Source organism: Pelophylax lessonae (genome assembly GCF_965119305.1).
Source record: "Pelophylax lessonae genome assembly, chromosome: 8".
Lineage (NCBI taxonomy): Eukaryota > Metazoa > Chordata > Amphibia > Anura > Ranidae > Pelophylax > Pelophylax lessonae.
In genome coordinates, this window is record NC_138775.1 from 301,272,432 (window position 1) to 301,287,843 (window position 15,412).

The window sequence follows — 15,412 nt, forward strand, 5'->3', positions numbered from 1 at the left end:
AGTTCTGGAGGAAGCCACTGTCCAGGGGAAATGGTCTTGGGTAGAGAGAAGTCTCCCCATCAACATTCTGGAAATCCGAGCAGTAAGTCGGGCTTTGAAATTCTGGATGACCAGGCTTCGGGGGTCACCCTGTCAGGGTACAATCCGACAATGTCACGGCTGTGGCTTATATCAACCATCAAGGAGGCACAAAGAGTCGGTCAGCCCAGAAAGAGGTGAACTTCATCCTCTCTTGGGCAGAGAAGTTTGTGCCATTTTATTCAGGGAATTTAGAACTGGCAGGCAGACTTTTTGAGTCGTCAACAGAATGGTCCTTACACCCTGAGATTTTTCAATCAATCTGCCTACCCAGGGGGGTCCCAGACGTAGATCTGTTGGCATCCAGGTTCAACAACAAGTTGAAGAAATTTGTGTCCAGGACCAGGGATCCACTCACAGTCGGAGTGGATGCTTTGGTGACTCCTTGGGAGGTGTATCTCTGATGTATGCCTTTCCTCTGGTACAGCTCATACTGCATCTGTTGTGCAGGATCCAGCTAGAGGGGAAACCAGTAATTCTGTAGCCCCAGCATGGCTGAGGAGGGTTTGGTTTGCAAAAATCCAGAGGTTGGCAGTGACGAGGCCTTGAGCCCTTCTACTGCGTCCGGATCTACCCTCTCAAGGTTCAATATTCCACCCTGCTGTACAATCTCTAAATTTGACGTCTTGGCTATTGAAGCCTTGATCTTGAAGGAGCGGGGTGTATCTGCCCCTGCAGTTCATACACTGATAAACGCTGGAACACCAGTCTCTAGAAACATTACAGGGTCTGGAAATCCTACATTACCTGGTGTGAGGCCAGGAAATGGCATCCCCGCAAATATATAAATCAGGAGAATTCTAGCTTTCCTGCAAGCAGGAGTAGATGTGAAGTTAGCCTTGAGCACTATCAAAGGGCAGATTGCAGCCTTATCAGTTTTCTTCCAGGAACTGATCGCTTCCCATTCATTGGGGGAATGTTATGTATGCTTCCACCAGTGAAGCCACCGTTGTGTCCTTGGGACTGGAATTTGGTGCAGGCAGTTTTGCAAAAACAGCTTTTTGAACCTCTGGGGCAGGTTCCCCTGGTTCTTCTGAACAGGAAACTGGTCTTTTTTATTGCGATAACTTCAGCTAGAAGGGTATCGGAACTAGCAGCTCTTTCTTGTAAAGAGCCATTCTTGATATTTTATCAAAATAGGGTGATTTTACGTCCTCCCCCAGGTTTTTTCCCCAAGGTGGTGTCCGCCTTTCATTTGAATCAGGACATTATACTACCTTCCTTTTTTCCAGATCCTCACTCAGAGGAGAAAAAGTTATTGCATTCCCTTGAGGTAATGCTTCTACTTAATTTTATTTACAGGAAAGAGCTCAGATTCGTAAGACCGAGAGCTTGTTTGTGCTGCCAGAAGGGCCCAGGAAGGGGTTGGCAGCATCTAAATCTACGATTTCTTGTTGGAGTCGCCAGGTTATTACCCAGGTGTATGGTTTAGTAGGGAAAGTTCCACCTTTTCCTGTAAAGGCACATTCTACCAGAGGAATAGGTGCCTCTTGGGCACATCGCCATCAAGCCTCTATGGCTCAGATTTGCAAGGCCGCGACCTGGTCGTCGGTGAATACGTTCACTCGTTTCTATAGAGTTGATGTTGGGACCCAGGAGGAGTCTGAATTTGGCCGCAGTGTTCTGCAGGCAGCGGTGTAATCCTGCAGTTAAGGGTCAGATGGCGGTGTTGTTTTGGTGTCCCCCTCCCCTCAGATCCATTACTTTGGGAATTCCCATATGTTATGATTATTGGCTCTGTGTTTTCGTGATGTACAAAAAGAAAAATGGATTTTTAATACAACTTACCTGTAAAATCCATTTCTTGAAGTACATCACAGGACACAGAGGTCCCTCCCCTCTTCTATGGGGTCCCTCCCCTCTTCTATGGGGTCTTTTATTGCTTGCTACAAAACTGAGGTACTTCCTGTGTGGGAGGGGTTATATAGGGGGTCTTCAATTCTGATTGGTTGCCAGTGTCCTTCACCTATAGATGGCATATAACCCATATGTTATGATTATTGGCTCTGTGTCCTGTGATGTACTTCAAGAAATGGATTTTACAGGCAAGTATGAATTAAAAATCAATTTTTTCATTGAGGATGGAGTAATGGGGGGTTAGATCCCCTGTCATTGGGGGGATTTCCCTTCACTTCCTGTCCTATCGCCAAACAGGAAGTGAGAGGAAATCTCTGCAGACTGAAGTGGAGTTCCAGGCATTCCCCTCCCCCCAGCGATCAGTTTCTGATGTTTTTTTGCAGGGGCGACTTCTCACATCACACAAAACAATCCGCCCAACTTTACCGTTTCCTTCATTTTAATACATGAAAAAAATTTTCCCCCAAAAAAATCACTTATGAAAAATGTCTTCACAAGTACCATGACATCAAATATTGCCCCGATGGAAGGGGGGGGAGGACTCTGCTGACCCTGATGGAAGGGGGGACTCTGCAGACCCCGATGTAAGGGGGGGGGACTCTGCAGACCCCGATGTAAGGGGGGGGACTCTGCAGACCCCGATGTAAGGGGAGGGGGACTCTACGGACCCCAATTTAAGGGGGAACTCTGCAGATTCTGATGTAAGGGGGAACTCAGGTGTAAGAGGTTCTCTAGTGATTTTAGCCCCCCCCCCTACATTAGTGTTTGCAGAGTTCCTCCTTACCTCAGAGTCTCTCTTGCACTGTAACTCTGATAGGGGGGGGGACTCTACGGACCCCGATGTAAGGAGGGGCTTTGGTGACCGGAGAACCTCTTACACCAGAGTCTGCAGAGTAAATACACTAAGATAAGGGAGGGAGGGAGGGGGGGGGTTGGTGATAAAAGGGGGACCTGCCCCCCCCCCAGGGTCTCCATGCGTTCCGTACATCTGTGATCCCCCATAGAGTGACTGCAAGCTTTAATCCTCCCCTCCCCCATGCCCCTCCCTGCAGATGCAGGAACCAAGCACTATGATGTCACCACGCACTTCACCGGCGGCCCACCAACCAATCCCGGCCGAGCCAAACCCAGCCAATCACTAATCAGGTGGCTTCAGAAGTGCGCATGCAGAGTTCAGCAGAAGGCAGATCAGTCATTGGCTGAGCTCATTGGGGATTGGCTTGAACGGGAGGAAGTGGGCGGGCCATTGGTAAAGGTCACGGTCACACTGCAAATCAGCTGTTCTGCCGCCGAGGTGTGCCTGAGCACAGCAGCATTATGGTTCCCTCCCCTGCCTCGGGCAAAATACGCGTCCGCGAGGCCTTAGGCAACCGCCTAGTATGCCTAATTAAAGAGCTTCTGCCGTGTACGGCTCACACTGACAGTCTGCAGATTCTGGGTGAAATGCTCTGCAGCTCCTACAAATATAATAATAGACGCACATTTTTATCTTTTTGTTAAACTTATTGTTTAATGTGTTTGAAGAGACCAGAGGGGGGCGCTCTCCTCACCTTCCACATCGTCCCGAAACAGCTCCTCCTTTCCAAACTCTATAATCTCCCACAGTTCTTTCTTTGTCAGGAAGGCGGATTTGGAGCCGCGCCGCGGACGCACCACCGCCTGAGTGAGCGCCAGCTTTGCCTTGGCCACCTCAGCGATCTTCTCCTCTATGGACGCCCGCGTCACAAATCTGTAAATCATCACTTTCTTCGTCTGCCCAATGCGGTGCACCCTGCTGAAAGCCTGCCAAGGCGTGAGATAAAGGAGGTGTAAAGTCCTTTCTGATTGGCTGTGCCCAACGTAACGCTCCTCCCATTCCTACCGCCAGAATTTACCAACAATGCTCAACCAGGAGTGCCAAGATAGCGCCTCACACAGTGTCTGTGCCCCCGCTGTGCCCATTATGAGGGGTTCTCACCATCCCTGTGCTGAGTTCCCGGGTCTGTACACCCGCTGTGCCCATTATGAGGGGTTCCCACCATCCCTGTGCTGAGTTCCCGGGTCTGTACACCCGCTGTGCCCATTATGTGGGGTTCCCACCATCCCTGTGCTGAGTTCCCAGGTCTGTACCCCCGCTGTGCCCATTATGAGGGGTTCCCACCATCCCTGTGTTGAGTTCCCGGGTCTGTACCCCCGCTGTGCCCATTATGAGGGGTCCCCAAAATCCCTGTGCTGAGTTCCCGGGTCTTTACACCTGCTGTGCCCATTATGAGGGGTTCTCACCATCCCTGTGCTGAGTTCCTGGGTCTGTACACCTGCTGTGCCCATTATGAGGGGTCCCACCATAACTGTGCTGAGTTCCCGGGTCTGTACACCTGCTGTGCCCATTATGAGGGATTCCACCATCCCTGTGCTGAGTTCCCAGGTCTGTACCCCAGCTGTGCCCATTATGAGGGGTTAATTTTGTTTATTGGAAATTCTTACAAACAATCAACTTATATACAATAAAACCATAATAAATAACATATTTACAAAATAATTGAATATAACTATACAAAACAAGAACATAGGAGAGAGCCAGACTAAGGAACTTCACCGTCACCATGCATGGAACCTTTTATCAAAAATTATATTTTAGGACTGATTTTCAGCTGATAACATTATTGGTTGCCACTTTTAACGGAGGATAATTGAGGCAGCCGTTTCTTAGCCTGACTACTCTCTCCCCCTGGAGAACCAGTGCGCTTCACTGCACCCTGCGACTCATCATCCATAGAAGACGCTGTACTCACCGAGTCCCATTCATCATCATCATCTGACAGGACCCCAAACTTATTTGTCAAAGGCAAAACCTCAGGACTGTGGGTAGCTGAACACTTTTTTTTCCTTCTTTTGCCCTTCCTCCTTTTCTCCTCCAACCATTCCACATCCCCCTTGGACAAATTGGAAATAACAGTTTCCCCACTCTCACCCTCCCCTTCACCCCCACTATCCCTTACCTTATCTACCATCAGGCCAGCCTCTTCACCATTCTCCCCCCTCCTCTGCACCCCACAGTCCCTAATAGAAGCCCTGCAATGTCTAGGGGGGGACTGGCACTGCACTTGATGCCCCTGCCTCAGCACCTCTTGCCGCCTCTGCAATTTTGGAGGACATAGACACAGAAGGATTGGACACATTCTCAGTAACCGATACCTTACATACAGACATGGAAGACACTGACACACTGGGAATTGGCACAGACTGGGGCACCACAGACTGGGAAGAGACAGGAACACTGGGTATTGGTATAGACTGGGGCACCACAGACTGGGAAGAGACAGGCACACTAGGCATTGGCACAGACTCGGAGGGAATCGCAGGCACCCTAGCTGCTGAGCTCTGAGCATCCTCCATGTCCAGACGGAAGAACTCTCTCATGAGCTCAGGCTGGTTGTGCATTGCCTCAGGACACTGGCTATAAGGATGCCCCACCGCATTGCACAAGTTGCACCTTATAATGTTGCAATCTTTTGCCAAATGCCCTAAATCCTGACACAGAGAGCATTTCATTACTGGACAGGAGGATGCAAAGTGCCCTTTATCCCCACACTTATTGCACAGCTTTGGCTGGCCTGGATAGAATATGGTCAGTCTGTCCCTCCCCAGGAAAGCTGAGGATGGCAGATGCTGGATGACATTATCCATGACTCTTAGTTTTAGCTGCACAGACCATCCCCCCATCCATATTCCTCGATCATCCATAATTTTGTGTAAGGGGCTCAGGATGTCTCCATATCTCCTCAGCCATACAGATAAATCCCCTTGTGGAATGGACTCATTGCGCACAAGAATTGTCACCATTTTAATGAGTGGCTGGCGTGATACAACTTTGGGGATGAGCCCTTTCCAGTCCGGCAGGCTCCTACACACATGCTCATATTTCTCCCAAAATATGTCCAAAGACTCCGGACGGACAAAGGACAAATCATACTCATAGGAGCCGGTCGGACTGATCAGGGCGAAGATATCTGCAGGTTTAAAGCCCATCTGCAGAATCTTATTCACCACAGCTCTCCTATATGGGGGAATACCTTCACCTTCCCATCGTAACTGTACAACATTCCTCCTTTTAAATAATGAGGAGGATAAAACATTTCCATGCTCCTTCCCTGCTTGCACCCCCCCCCCCCCTCCCAGATCCTGCAGCATCACCAGCATAGGTTTTCCTCCCAGAAACACCAGCAATTAGAGCATTGTCTTTAGACACAACCACACCTGCTGACAAGGAGCCTGAATTAACCCTTGCAGTCTTTGGAGCAGCAGAGACAAGACCCACCCCCTCCCCCTGCTCTTAGCACTCAGCTGCTTTCCTGGGTTCAATCACAGACTTGTCTACTGCAGACTCCAAAAAAGTGCTACTGCTCCCAGCATCTACTCCACCATGCTCAGGAACAGCCACTGTATTTGGTCCAGGCAAAGCCTCTGCAATGTCCGTGGTGCTCCTCTCTGCAGACTCTTCAACCAGAAGCTTAATGTTATTTTCAGTTTTCTCACCACTTGCATTAAAAAGTGGAGTTTTTTTCAGCAGGTGCATCAGGTTGCACTGCATGTTGCACATTGTCTATGGGTGTGGGCTGACAGCCCATAGCACTACAACCCTCAGCAAGCATATTGTCATTAAAGTTCACATCACCACCTTGCACACACACTGTACCTGCTTGCTGTGTTACCTCTGCTGTGTCATGGCTGATGGTGGGATCAAACTTCCTCCTGGTTGTTGCAGGCTTAATGGTAAATTTTCCTTTCTCCGCAGGTCTCTCTTTCATAGGGCGAGGAACGGTATCCATCTCCTCATCTGGGGAATCCGCAGAAAAATGGAACTTTCTTCCATCCAGAGGGGATTCCAGCTCAGCGATGAACTCCAACATGCCAGTACCCCCCTCAACCTCCTGCTCAGATGTTCCACATTGCTGCTGCAGAGGGAGGGAGACAGAGGCCTCCGCCATTGGGGGCTCAGCAGATGTCTGAGGTGTTGAAGAGCTGGGCTCATCCTCTGGGCCCACTTTTTCACTATCTGCTGACTCTGTCGGTACCTGAATCTCCTCACTGGCTGGGTCACTCTCCATGCTGGAAACGGCTCCTCTCCTCATACGGCTGAAACGTTCCTCATTCCTGTATTTTTCCTTAAATGCTCCGCTGCTTTCCTTCAGAGAGCTCACCAGCTCTTTCTCCTTCCTCAAAGCTTGCTCCAAGTCCTTCAACTCAGGCCTCAGAGCCGGTCTCTTCTTACTGTACAGTTTGGCACAAAACAACTTTTTCTTTTTAAATTCTACTTTCAAAGTTGCCAATTTCTCCTCCTCTTTCCCAATCCGCCTCAACTTTTCAACAGTCCTCCGTCTAAAGGTAGACAGGGATTCACCCCTTGGGCCGGGCTCCATGCCTTCCATAGACTGAGGCCTAGTCTCAGGCCTATCCAGGGGGCCCCCGCCAGGGTCCTCCCCAGGATCCAGCATCCTTCCTGGGGCAGAGAAGCAACTCTAGCCCCTGGCTTCTGGAAGCACACGAGCTAAGGAACCAGCAACCTCACACCTCGCTGTCAGGGAGTGGAATGGCAGTTTCCCCCCCCATCCCTGTGCTGAGTTCCTGGGTCTGTACACCTGCTGTGCCCATTATTAGGGGTTCCCACCATCCCTGTGCTGAGTTCCCGGGTCTGTACACCTGCTGTGCCCATTATGAGGGGTTCCCACCATCCCTGTGCTGAGTTCCTGGGTCTGTACACCTGCTGTGCCCATTATGAGGGGTTCCCACCATCCCTGTGCTGAGTTCCCAGTCTGTACACCCTCTGTGCCCATTATGAGGGGTTCCCACCATCCCTGTGCTGAGTTCCTGGGTCTGTACACCCGCTGTGCCCATTATGAGGAGTTCCTCTATGACTTGGCTTCAAAGTTCTATAATGATTTGACCACTTCTGCTGCAACGACCTACTGAACCCGGATGTCCCTCAGTTGCTGGGCAAAGAAAACACAGGAAAAGGCTGACCTGAATGTCATTGTGCGGGTTCCAGTCGGAGTCGTATATAATCACGGTGTCTGCAGTGGCCAGGTTTATCCCGAGACCTCCAGCTCTGGTGGACAGTAAGAAGCAGAACTGTGGAGCTCCTGGAGCTATGGAAGGAAGGAAGGGAAATGGAGGGTGAAGGAAGAAGGGAAGGGAGGGAGATGGAGGGTGGGAGGAAGGAAGGGAGGGAGGGAGGAAGGAGGGAAGGGAGTAGGAAGGGAAGAAGGAAGGGAGATGGAGGGTGGGAGGAAGGAAGGAAGGGGGTAGGAAGGGAGATGGAGGGTGGGAGGAAGGAAGGGAGGAAGGAGGGAAGGACGGAGGAAGGATGGAAGGGAAGAAGGAAGGGAGATGGAGGGTGGGAGGAAGTAAGGGGGTAGGAAGAGAGATGGAGGGTGGGAGGAACGAATGGGTGAAAGGAAGGAAGGGAGGAAGGAAGGGGGGAAGGAAGGGGGTAGGAAGGGAAGAAGGAGGGAGATGGAGGGTGGGAGGAAGGAAGACAGGGAGGAAGGGAGATGGAGCATGGGAGGGAGGAAGGAGGGAAGGGGGGGAGTAGTAAGGAATGAAGGGAGTAGGAAAGGAAGAAGGAAGGAAGGGGGGGAGGGAGTGAGGAAGTAAAGAAGGAAGGGAGGGAGGAAGGAAGGGAGTGAGGAAGTAAGGGAGGGAGGAAGGAAGGGGGAAGGGACGAGGAAAAGAAGGAAGGGAGGGAGGAAGAAAAGAAGGAAGGGAGGGAGGAAGGAAGGAAGGGGGAGGGAGTGAGGAAGTAATGAAGGGAGGAAGGAAGGGGGGAGGGAGTGAGGAAGTAAAAAAGGGAGGGAGGGATGAAGGAAGGGGGAGGGAGGAAGAGAGGAAGTAAAGAAGGAAGCGGGGAGGGAGGGAGGAAGTAAAGAAGGAAGGGGGGGAGGGAGGGAGGAAGAGTCACAGACAATTATTTGACGTCTTCCTGTGCTGCCAGAACATGATTACATCTACAAACTGTTACTATTGGAGGAGCTCCGGATCGCAGGGAAGGGTCAGGAACTCCTCTCACACGGGTTCTCCGCCCGGCGGACTCTATTTTGCTCAGTGGGGACAGATCTGCCGGGTGACAGCTCGGTCTCCGCTCTGTGTGTGAGGACGGAGCTGTCAGATTTATGCTCTCCTGTATGGGGAGATTGGATGAAAATGGACTGCCTGTCCGTATTCAATCCTCCAGACGGATGGAAGGTAGGATTTCTGGATTTCACGGATCGGATAGCAGGGGACAAGGATCGGATCGGATTGGATCGGAGCGGACATGTCACTACCCCATAGGGGTGAATGAAGCGTTCGATCGGGGACCGGATGGGAAATCCTTAGTGTTTGGGAAGATTCACTTCCAGGACGCCTTCCATGCGATCATACTCGGCTCTTCCATTCTTCCATTGCTGGGACAGGAAGTGAGGTGAACTCACAAATGGGGCCACAGACAGCATTGACACGCTGCTCCGCTCACACTTGTGTGACTTTGGACACATGAAATCGCAATGGCGTCAGTTCTAATCTATGCGACTTAGAAAAGGTTTCTGCATACTTGGATGAGACTTGAGTGCCAGAGAGTGTAAAGTTGTACCTGTGCGTCATCCTCCCCATTCATTGGTTGGTATAAATGACACCACCCCCGCACACTGAGAATGTTTAACCCCTTCCCTGCCGGGCTGATTCTCACACTTCTCTCCTATGTGTAGAACCCCCACACATGATGTGTCGCAGGGACCCCGGGGAATAAATGGGCGGGCGTTGTATATTTTTATGGCACACGATATTTGCGCAGCATTTTTTTAAAAGCAAATTGTTTGGGAGAAAAACATTTTATAGAATCTCAGAGAAAACAAACCCGAAATAACTGCCGATTTCTGGTAAAATATAAAGAATGGAAATGTCACAGCGAGGGATTGCGGCACGCCCGTGGAATGGCGACAAAGTGCGATACAATCCTCCATAGAAGACACTTCAATCGCCTTTCCAGGTGATCAGATTAGAGGTACAGAGGAGGTCGGGGGATGGGATTATCGCTCTGACGATGGCAGCTATACCTCACATGTGGTGCGATCACCTTTACATATGTGTGTGGGACCTACATGTGCGCTCACATTTGTGAATTAGCGGGGGAGGGGCTCTTTAATTTTTTTTTATTATTTAATTTTAATGTATTTATTTTAACATTGTACCTTTATTTATTCAATCAACTTTATTGCTATGACGGGTGGAGCACCCTACAGGTAGGTGCTAGGTAAATGTATAGTGGGCCTTGTCTGCCTAACAGCAGGGCTGTGATTTCTTTAGTCAGGGTGTCATGGCTTCCAGGTGTGCCTGCTGAGAGGGGAGCCTCCCCACTTAGCCCTGTGAGAGGCTTCTCATAGGGCAGTGGAGGAAACCCAATCAGGGGACACATCCAGGCTTGTAACTACCCCAGAAGGCAGATTATGCTGCAAGGGATTCTGGGAGTGGGTATAAGTTTGGGGGAAGTGCGTGGCACGGTATCTTTGGGGGGAGCAGAGTCCCAGGAAGGAGAGTGCGGCTGTCTCTCCTCCTGTCTGAGGAAGGTGGATGTCTCAGGGTGTCGCCTGAGTGTCCAGAGAGAGCTGAGCTGAGGGGATCCGGAGTGCCGAGAACCTGCGGAGAGAGAGAGGGGTCCAGTCCAGTCAGAGGTCGTGAGTACTGAGGATTGCCCCTGGGGGTCTGCCCAAAGTGCTAAAGGGGGACCACTCCGGAAGAGGTTCTAGGATCCAGTTCTCAGCTGGCTGGAAAGGGGGTACCTAGGTTGAGGACCCTGAAGTGACAGAGCGGGGAACCTAGTCAGGGGACCCTGAAGAGTTAAAGGGGGCACCTGCAGTTTGGGCCCTGAAGAGACAGTGTGCCGTGTCTAAGTAGAGAGTTGCAGCCATACCGGATTTCACAGCAGTCTACCTCAGGCCAGAGCAAGGCTGGGGGGAGAAGTCGGTGACTTTGCAGTACAGCAGTGTTTGTAGCTCATTGTTCTACAGTCCTGGATCTTCTGGACTCAGGGTCGAGGATCTAGCACTTCTTTCAGGTTACAGTGTGTTCTGAGCCTCAGTGAGCGTCAGCTGGTGTCAAGACAGCGTTAACAGACATTTTCCGGAGAAAGTCCCAAGTTGTACTTAGTTGAGCCTAAAGGAGTATCCCACGCATTCCCTTCCCCCATCCCCTTTATCTACAATAAAACCACAAACAAAGATGGCGGAGTCGTCCATGTCTCAGTTCTCACACCCAAGGCCGCAGCGTACATGGGCTGGAGAGGTAACCGGTAACAATGGCAGACCCACATCAGGCCCAATGCTACACGAGGAATGAACACCATCCTTTGTGATAGCATGAGCCGTGTGCAGAGGGGTCCATTAGCCCCCCATACCTCTCCTCTGGCTATCCCCCCCCCCATTTATTGGATCACACAGACCAATCCCATGCGATCCTCAGCAACTGCTAATCACAGAAGTGATTAACTCCTCCTCCAGCTTCTTACATCACAGAAGAGGGGCGGGAACTTCCGACCCTTCCACTCCTCCTAGGCAATGCGATAAAACCGATCGTTACCGGGATCGCAGATCAGACGGGGGAGCAGGGGGAGGGGCCAGTGGTGATAACGGGGAAGGAGGGGCAGGCTAGAAGTGGACTGACTGTATAATCACTCCAATAATTTCTACAAAGAAAGGAATCACCAGATTCTCATACCGACCGCAAACATGACATGGGTCCAACCGCCAACATGACCTGGGTCCAACCACCAACGTGACCCGGGTCCAACCACCAACATGACCCGGGTCCAACCCCCAACATGACCCAGGTCCAACCCCCAACATGACCCGGGTCCAACCCCCAACATGACCCGGGTCCAACCGCCAACATGACCTGGGTCCAACCGCCAACATGATCCGGATCTAACTGCCAACATGACCCGGATCTAACCGCCAACATGACCCGGGTCCAACCCCCAACATGACCCAGGTCCAACCCCCAACATGACCCGGGTCCAACCCCCAACATGACCCGGGTCCAACCGCCAACATGACCTGGGTCCAACCGCCAACATGATCCGGATCTAACTGCCAACATGACCCGGATCTAACCGCCAACATGACCCGGGTCTAACCGCCAACATGACCTGGGTCCAACCGCCAACATGATCCGGATCTAACCGCCAACATGACCCGGATCTAACCGCCAACATGACCCGGGTCCAACCCCCAACATGACCCGGGTCCAACCGCCAACATGACCTGGGTCCAACCGCCAACATGATCCGGATCTAACTGCCAACATGACCCGGATCTAACCGCCAACATGACCCGGGTCCAACCCCCAACATGACCCAGGTCCAACCCCCAACATGACCCGGGTCCAACCCCCAACATGACCCGGGTCCAACCGCCAACATGACCTGGGTCCAACCGCCAACATGATCCGGATCTAACTGCCAACATGACCCGGATCTAACCGCCAACATGACCCGGGTCTAACCGCCAACATGACCTGGATCTAACTGCAAACATGAACCGGGTCCAACCGCCAACATGACCCGAGTCCAACCGCCAACATGACCCAGGTCTAACCGCCAACATGACCCAGGTCTAACCGCCAACATGACCCGGGTCTAACCGCCAACATGACCCGGGTCTAACCGCCAACATGACCTGGATCTAACTGCCAGCATGAACCGGGTCCAACCGCCAACATGACCCGAGTCCCACCGCCAACATGACCCAGGTCTAACCGCCAACATGACCCGGATCCAACGGCCAACATGACCCGGGTCTAACCGCCAACATGACCCGGATCCAACCACCAAAATGACCCAGGTCTAACCGCCAACATGACCCAGGTCTAACCGCCAACATGACCCGGATCCAACGACCAACATGACCCGGATCCAACCGCCAACATGACCCAGGTCTAACCGCCAACATGACCCAGGTCTAACCGCCAACATGACCTGGATCCAACGACCAACATGACCCGGATCCAACCGCCAACATGACCCGGATCCAACCACCAAAATGACCCGGGTCTAACCGCCAACATGACCCGGATCCAACCGCCATCATGACCCGGGTCTAACCACCAACATGACCCGGGTCCAACCGCCAACATGACCCGAGTCCAACCGCCAACATGACCCGGGTCTAACTGCCAACATGACCCGGGTCCAAGCGATGCAACCCCGCGGGCGGCATCATCTCCTACAGGCAGGAAACACTGCACTCCCTACTCCATCCCTACTCCGCACGCTGCACTCATATGGCCTGGCACCTTCTTTCCCCTGATCTATTACTGATGTCCCCTGGAACCATTTGAGCTACACTATATGTGGAGAGGTGTCCCTATCCTGGAAATCCTACATTGATCGTCCTATTGGAAAGAGGTTCCCCCTATTCCCCCCTAAGAGGGTACAACACTTTATACCCCTGTAGGGGTACGGAATTCTGGTGAGTGCGGGCTAGATGGTGAGGGGAGCACATCGTATTCCTCACATGCACCCCCAGAAACGGATCACCTAGGATTAATCCAGTTGTTGGAAATTACCATCCACAACCTTGAATGGACTTTTTCACCTATCACCAAATTATCATCTGTATACGTTTGGTTCACTTTATCTATATTCACATTGTTTGTTTTATATACTGTATTGATCACCTACTTATTTATATATCTACTATTGATTTTATATGCTATTTATTATCACAGTCACTATCTTTATAGGGTCTCTATTTATGAGACTCACCCACCCATTGGCATTTCTTAGCCAATCAATCCAATTGGTGTTCACTTACTAGTTAGATCCTATCGGCCAATCTCATCTGATTAATATTTCATGTATTTATCTCGCACTAATCAGTCACTATATTCACTGACCCTTACTTACTATTTCAAGCATTCACGTTGCACTTTAATTTTTTGCACTTATTTGTGGGAATTATTTTGCTGTGCCATTTTACACTGTACAATTTTTAACTATTGTCTATTTATTGATTCATATCGGTTTATATCATTCAGTGCACATTTGTACATTTTTTGGTCATATTTGTCTTTGTGCAACTATACACTGTACTATATCATTTCCGTCTATTACCCATCATTATTCAAGTTATATTATTTATCTATGGCAGCACCATCTACCTCAATGACCGTTCATAACTTCCTCTACCTTGAATAAGGCCCCTATTCCAACCGAAGAAAAACAGCTCCAAAGCATGACGCTGCCACCACCATGCTTCACAGTGGGTATGGTGTTCTTTTGGTGATGTGCAGCATTGTTTTTCTGCCAAACATTTCTTTTGGAATTATGGCCAAAAAGTTGAACCTTTGTGTCATCAGACCGGAACACATTTCCCACACGCTTCTGGGAGACTTCAGATGTTCCCAGGCTTGGATGTTTTTCTTGGTAAGAAAAGTCTTCCGTCTTGCCCCTCCCCCATAGCCCAGACATATGAAGAATACGGGAGATTGTTGTCACATGGAGCACACAGCCACCCCACAAGTTCCTGCAGCTCCTTTAACCACTTCAGCTCCGGAAAGGTTTACCCCCTTAATGACCAGGCCATATTTTTTTCATTATTTTAACGGACAATTGCGCGGTCGTGCGACGCTGTACCCAAATAAAATTGATGTCCTTTTTTCCCACAAACAGAGCTTTCTTTTGGTGGTATTTGATCACCTCTGCGATTTTTATTATAAACAAAAAAACAGCGACAATTCTGAAATAAAAAACAATATTTTTTACTTTCTGCTATAAAACATTCCCAATAAAAAAATTGAAAAATCAAATATTTTTTTCAGTTTAGGCCAATTTGTATTCTGCTACATATGTTTGGTAAAAAAAAATCCCAAAAGCGTATAATAATTGGTTTGCGCAAAAGTTATCGCGTTTACAAACTATGGGATATATTCATGGCATTTTTATTGTTTTTTTATTGTTTTTACCAGTAATGGTGGCGATCTGCGATTTTTTTTGCGGTACTGCGACATTGTAGCGGACAAATCTCACACTAACTGACATTTTCTGGGGACCAGTGACACCAATACAGTGATCAGTGCTAAATAATATGCACTGTTACTGTATAAAGGACACCGGCAGGGAAAAGGTTAACACTGGGAGTGATCGGGGGTTAAGTGTGCTCCTAAATTGTGCTTACTAACTGTGGGAGAGGGGAGGGCTCTGTGACAGGCACACAGAGATCTGGGTTTCAGCTTAGCTCTCTGTGTCTGTCTGATAGGAGAGCCGTCTGCTTTGTTTACATAGGGAGGCAGCTTTCCTGTCAGTTTCCCTGAAGATCGCAGGAGGCCGGAGGTGATCGCTCTCACTCCTCCCACGGTCTGCCTCCCGCTCTATCTAATCAAAGCGGGAGTGCGGCTCCGGTGGCGTATGAGACCACGTGATTATGGGCAGCTGAGCCGCCCTGACGCAGCAAATCTGTGTGCGGCGGTC

The 15,412-nt window shown here is 50.3% G+C and overlaps 1 protein-coding gene across 1 annotated transcript in view; it reads right to left on the reverse strand.

The window, feature by feature from the left end:
• Window positions 1–15,412, reverse strand: part of LOC309561683 (chromodomain-helicase-DNA-binding protein 5-like) — a gene marked incomplete at both ends in the record, with an annotated part of 114,839 nt that overhangs the window by 5,281 nt on the left and 94,146 nt on the right. Inside the window, 2 exons of the mRNA XM_082265671.1 lie at window positions 3,486–3,717; window positions 7,936–8,060. Coding sequence (XP_082121797.1) covers window positions 3,486–3,717; window positions 7,936–8,060 — 357 coding nt within the window. The remainder of the gene's footprint in view (window positions 1–3,485; window positions 3,718–7,935; window positions 8,061–15,412) is intronic.